At 30.0% G+C, this 6,000-nt stretch overlaps 1 protein-coding gene across 1 annotated transcript; it reads left to right on the top strand.

Moving 5' to 3' along the window:
- The first annotated feature begins 2,953 nt into the window (after positions 1-2,953).
- LOC112691420 lies at positions 2,954-3,331 on the top strand. Its single transcript, XM_025565668.1, has one exon. It carries the CDS (start codon positions 2,954-2,956, stop codon positions 3,329-3,331), a length of 378 nt encoding a protein of 125 aa, XP_025421453.1.
- Positions 3,332-6,000: the final 2,669 nt, after the last annotated feature.

The following is a 6,000-nucleotide window of genomic DNA, read 5'->3' as shown; positions in this document are numbered from 1 at the left end:
TAAAAAATTGGTTTGGAAAAATGTATATTCAACCCTGATGATTAAAAAAAGTTTAATTTTGTAGACCAGTGTAATTATTATTTCCATATAGGAAGTATTACAATAAAATGTGATTAATTAAATTAGTATTAGTTTAAATAGGTTAGTGTTACATATGTCTTGAATTACATTTTTTTTTTTTTATATACATAATAGTGGTTAGTATTATTAAATTATGTATTGTTACAGTTTATTACATATTTTAAATAATTTATTGGGTTTTATCTTTTTTTATTAAATAATTGAAAATACACTTTTTATTTATTTATTTATTTATTTTGTACAGAACGGGCTGGAGTCCAGTTTGATTAAACATACAAATATGATAGTAGTACATAATAATAGAACATGTTTAATAATAGTAGGCAAGTTTGCGTAATAAATCAATAACATAATTTTTTTTTAATAGATACATAATTCACAGAAAGTTATAAAAAATACGATAAGTGTGATGGGTCCTTATTAGCAATATCCATCATTCTAATAATTGGTTGATTACTCGAATAGTTAGTGGTACACCTAGGCACAAAAAAAGGGTATGTTTGGCGGGCATTAAATGAGGGTATTTTAAAGTTGATCAGTGAAAGAATCTCTGGAGCATCAATTAAGCCATCTAATAATTTTGATAAAAATCTCAAATTGGCCAATGTTCTCCTGTCAGCTAAAGAACTCAGGCCAAGCTTAGTCGATACAGGACCATACTCATGAGGAGGATGATTAATTTTTAGGATAAAACCAGCGTAGTTTAAAAATTTCCTCTGAACTCTTTCAAGTGCACTTTTATTACTCACCGTGTGTGGATCCCATATGACAGCGCCATACTCTAACACTGACCTAACATATGCACAGTACAATAATTTTAAAGGAGTCATTAACTTGAATTCACTACATATACGTCTAAGAAACCCAAGAATTTTAGGAGCTTTACAGCAGGATTTTTCTATGTGCGAATGAAAATTTAACTCACGATCAAATACAATTCCTAAATCTGTGACAGTATTATCTGAATGTATTAGAGGAAAATCGTTCATAAAGTAGGTGAATGTGATAGGAGTGCGTGTCCTATAGAATGACATCGAGTGACATTTGACGACATTAAACTCAAGGCCCATGTTAGTAGCCCAGTTAACTACTGCATTAAGATCTTCTTGTAGAAGCAGACAATCGTTAATCGAATCTATATTTAAAAATAGTTTCAGATCGTCGGCAAACAGAAGAAATTTGCTGTTATGAATAACGTGTTTTATATTATTAATGAATAACGCAAATAGCATAGGTGACAAATGACCTCCCTGAGGTACACCTGATGGTACATTAGTTATATCAGATTTTATCCCAAATACCTTGACAAATTGCTTTCGGTTACTAAGATATGAGTTGAACCAAGACAATAAAGGCTCACCAAATCCTGAGTTCTCGAGTACTTTCCCCAAAATTGAATGGTCAACCCTATCGAACGCTTTAGCAAAATCAGTGTAAACTACATCGATATATTATATATATACTATATATTTTTATATATAACATCCGTTATAGAGTCATGAAAATACGTCACCTCATGTTCCCTTTTGCACAAAATGTCATGCATCTCTTTCAAATTCAACATCCTCCCATTCTTTTGCACATGTCCTATGCTCTCTGAGTATAACAATTTGTTGTTGCTAGTGTCTATTAATTTTAAACTAAAAATATTATCATTATTATCGCTATATGAACTTATGTCTAAAAATCTCTTAATCCCTGGTATTCTAAGTTTTCTAAATATTTTAACATCCATTGCTCCAATTCAGGTTACAATAACTGATTGGGTGTTATCAGAAAACAAGTATTTTGATATGAACGCCGATCCGAAACTTGTTGCCCCCTGGTGATTGATACTAATATCAATCTGCCCCAATAAAGGTTTCAACACGTCCGGTTTCTTTCGGAAAATTCCTTTCAAATACTGTTTCAAGGTGTTCAAATTCTTTTTGTTTAACATCCTCAACTTATTGTCTCCTGTTAATATAATTGGTCTCCCTTGCATGTTAACTGGTCTATATTCAGGGGCGTGCCTAGGAGGGGTTTTGGGTGTTCAACCCCCCGCCCCCGAAAAATAAAAATAATTGTTAATAAAAGTTTTACATAATATTATAAAATATATTTTATATTATATGTGAAACTTGATTAGGTTTGGTTCACATGGACGTGGTGTTTTTGCATCGCTATCGTGAAACAAGATCATTATTTCGGGTCATGTGAGCGATATAGGTATAGGAAATCCTTATACCTATAAATACGCGTGATTGACTGGAGCGCGTGTACGATAACATATCGACTATTGTACTTTATCTAAGATTTTTCGATATGAAATGTGTCCCATGTAGCCACGTAAAAGAATTAAACGCGGTTTTTTTCGACCAAGATAACTACTGTAATATATACAGTGAACAACATCGTCAACATCAAAAGAGTTATAATACGATATTTCCACGTAAGTTTAATATTTTGTACTAATTTTTGTCTAATAAATTAATATATATTATATTAATTTATTATGATTATTATTTAGTAATACAAATTCCATTATAATTTGTAGAAGATGAAAAGGTCAGGGAAAATACCGGATTTTTTCCAATTAAGAACAAATAAATTACCTAAGACGACTGATACTAACAACATTGAAAATATCGAAAGCGTCGAAAATGAAAATGTAGCTTCTACGTTAATAAATTTCGATTCTCAAGAAATTGGTGCGTATATAAACTTAAGAGAAAAAAATATAGTTTTAAATGATTTGAAACGTGAACAATTACTTATATCTCCATGGGTCCCCTAGAGTGGATATATATTTCCTATAGACAATACTAATAAACGAAATTTACGTTTTCAAACGAGTTGGATAAAAAGATTTTCATGGTTGGTATATTCTGAAATGGAAAATGGTGCTCTGTGTAAGTTTTATGTTCTGTTTTCTAATTCTGATACTGGTAAAGGTAGTCACGAAAAAACAAAACGTTTTGTGTCACAGCCATTTAAAAAATGGAAAAATGCGATAGAGAAATTTAATGATCATGAAAATTGCCAATATCATAAATTATCTAAAGAACGCGCAGAATATTTTTTGTCAGTAAATTATCGAAAGCAAAAATCTGTGATTGAAGTTTTAAACTCTGAACAAGCCCGTCAAGCTTCGGAAAATAGAAAAAAACTATATTCAATAGTTGAAACAATTATTCTTTGTGGTCGATTAGAAATGTCTTTAAGAGGGAAAAATGATTCAGGACGTATAAATGTAGATAAAGAAGAATAACTGGTGGTAAATTTCGTGAACTACTCAAATTTAGAGTAAAAGCTGGAGATGAAATCTTAAAAAAACATTTAACTGAAGGGAGTTTAAATGCACAATTTACAAGTGCTAAAATACAAAATCAATTAATAAATATTTGTAGTGATATTATATCAGAAAAAAGGGCTAAGATATTTTCAGTTATGGCAGATGAAACTACTGACGTCTCTAAACAAGAACAAATGTCTCTATGTATCCGTTACATTGATCCTGATTTGACATACCCTTTAATTCGAGAAGATTTTTTAAAGTTTGTAGTTGTTTCTGATTTAAGTGGCCAAGGTCTAGCGACAACTATAATTGAAAATTTACAATCGGCTGGTATTAACTTAGACTTTTTAATTGGCCAGGGTTATGATGGCGCGGCTTCTATGAGTGGTCATTTGAATGGTGCTCAAGCTTTAATACGTAAAAAAATCCAAAGGCATTATTTGTCCATTGCAGTGCGCATTCTCTTAATCTCGCAATCACTGATGCTTGTAAGATAACTGTTGTCAGAAATATTGTGGGTAGTGTATCGTCAGTTTGTAATTTTTTTCGAGGATCAGCTCAACGCACTGATGTTTTAAAAAAGCATGTGATAAATCATTTTTCAAGTAGTAGACATACAGTACTGTTATCGATGTGTGAAACGAAATGGATATAAGACACGATGCTATTAATCGCTTTAAAGAAAGGTACATTTCAATAACTCATGCGTTAGAACATCTCCAAAAATCAATTAATACCGAAACTTCCAATAAAGCTTATCAACTCCTTTCAGTAATATTAAATTGCCAATTTTTTATTACTTTAAGCATAATAGAAAAAGTATTTGCTTATACATTACCACTATGTTATCACTTACAGACTGTGAATTCCGATTTAACTGCTGCATGTGATCATGTTCAAAATATAATTAATGCTCTTAGTAACCTTCGTAATAGTAATAGTGGTTCCAATTTTAAATTAATATATGATAAATGTAATCAAATACTTATTGATGTAGGTAGTGAAGTGACAATTCCTCGCTGCGTAAAAAAACAAATAAACCAGGATAATATTCCTTCACGATCGCCTGAAGAGTATTACAGACGCACAATATTTAATTCATTTTTAGACCATACCATTGTTCATTTATTAGACCGTTTTATAAAACATAAACAAATAATAACTGAATTAGAAAAATTAATTCCAAGTCGTATTAATGTAAATTCACTAGATCTATCAAAAGATACTATTATCTTTTATGAAAGTTTATTGCCAGATTCTACAGTATTTAATGAAAAATTCTCCACATGGAAATTAAAATGGCTAAAAGATAATATTGAAAAAATACCTACAAATGCAGTAGAGTCTTTATTAGAATGTGATGAAAGATTTTTCCCAAATATAAGAAAACTGATGGAAATATTAGTAACTTTACCCGTGTCTACGACAACTGCAGAAAGGACCTTTTCTACTTAACGGCGTCTCAAAACATATTTGCGCAACAAAACTGGAGAAGATCGGTTAACTGGGTTAGCTCTTCTTTCAATTCAAAAAGAAATTAACGTTGATCCTAATGAAGTGGTGAGAAGGTTCGCTTTAATACCTCAAAGACAAGGATTCGTTCTGTGATTTTTTTTTATATATGTTGTATGAATATTGTATATATGACCAATTATAATAAATATATATATATATATATTAATATTTTAATATCTATTATCTAGTAAAAAAAAAACACTTTTATACTTTAAAAAGGGTCGGGTTTTAAAAAAATTTTGCCCCCCCCCCCCCCCCCGAAAAAAATTTCTAGGCATGTCCCTGTCTATATTTGTCTAGACTGTGGCACATTGACCCCGATACAAGTAGTAAGTCCGTCTTATTGATGTTGACAAATTCAAAATCAATAATTACGAACTTAATATTACAATAATATTAATTAATCATATCAATAATAAATTTTTTTTTTTTTATAATTTTTTTTTTTTTTTTTTATTTATTCTTATTACTAAAATTAATTATTAATGATTTATTATTTTTATTTTATATTTTATCATGGGAATGGTAATCGTGATCCTATAACATTATATATAGCTTCGAATCTATCTTGTTCGTTCGTTAAATCTCGCTGAGTTGAATATCTCTGTCTACGACTAGGTATTGGTGTGGAAACATCTACAATGGTCCTTCCTATTGCGATTAATTTTGCGCGCTTAAATATTATGCATACAATTATCACTATTATTATTATGAGCAGGACTAACGCTATCATAATATATAATGTGTATGAATGCGTAGTATGTTGACTGTAATGTTTTTGCCTCTCTTCCTCATTGCTTATCTGTCGTTCTATTTCGTTAAGTGATTGTGAATATTCGTGTAGGTCAGTTAGTTTTAAATTTTTTATATGAACTTATATTTTTTAATGTTATTAAATGTGCATTTTGCGGTATTTTGTCTAGTAATGAAGTCATATCACTTTGAGGTATAAAATCTATGAATTTTTTATATATTTCTTCTTCTATGGGTGTTAACACGACATGTTTACCTGATAACTATATATATATATATATATATATATTTCGTATGACAAAGTAGAGCAACAAATTTAAACATGTAAATAATAACAAACTATATAGAATAGGATACAAATAATAATAATAAGA

Source organism: Sipha flava, unplaced genomic scaffold, assembly GCF_003268045.1.
Source record: "Sipha flava isolate LNK unplaced genomic scaffold, YSA_version1 612_pilon_pilon, whole genome shotgun sequence".
Lineage (NCBI taxonomy): Eukaryota > Metazoa > Arthropoda > Insecta > Hemiptera > Aphididae > Sipha > Sipha flava.
The sequence above is the reverse complement of the archived record's forward strand: the minus strand, read 5'-3'. Positions and strand labels throughout refer to the sequence as shown.

What these genes read in the sequence shown, in the direction of transcription:
- LOC112691420 (XM_025565668.1), top strand. Translation starts at nt 2,954, where the DNA reads ATGGAAAATGGTGCTCTGTGTAAGTTTTATGTTCTGTTTTCTAATTCT.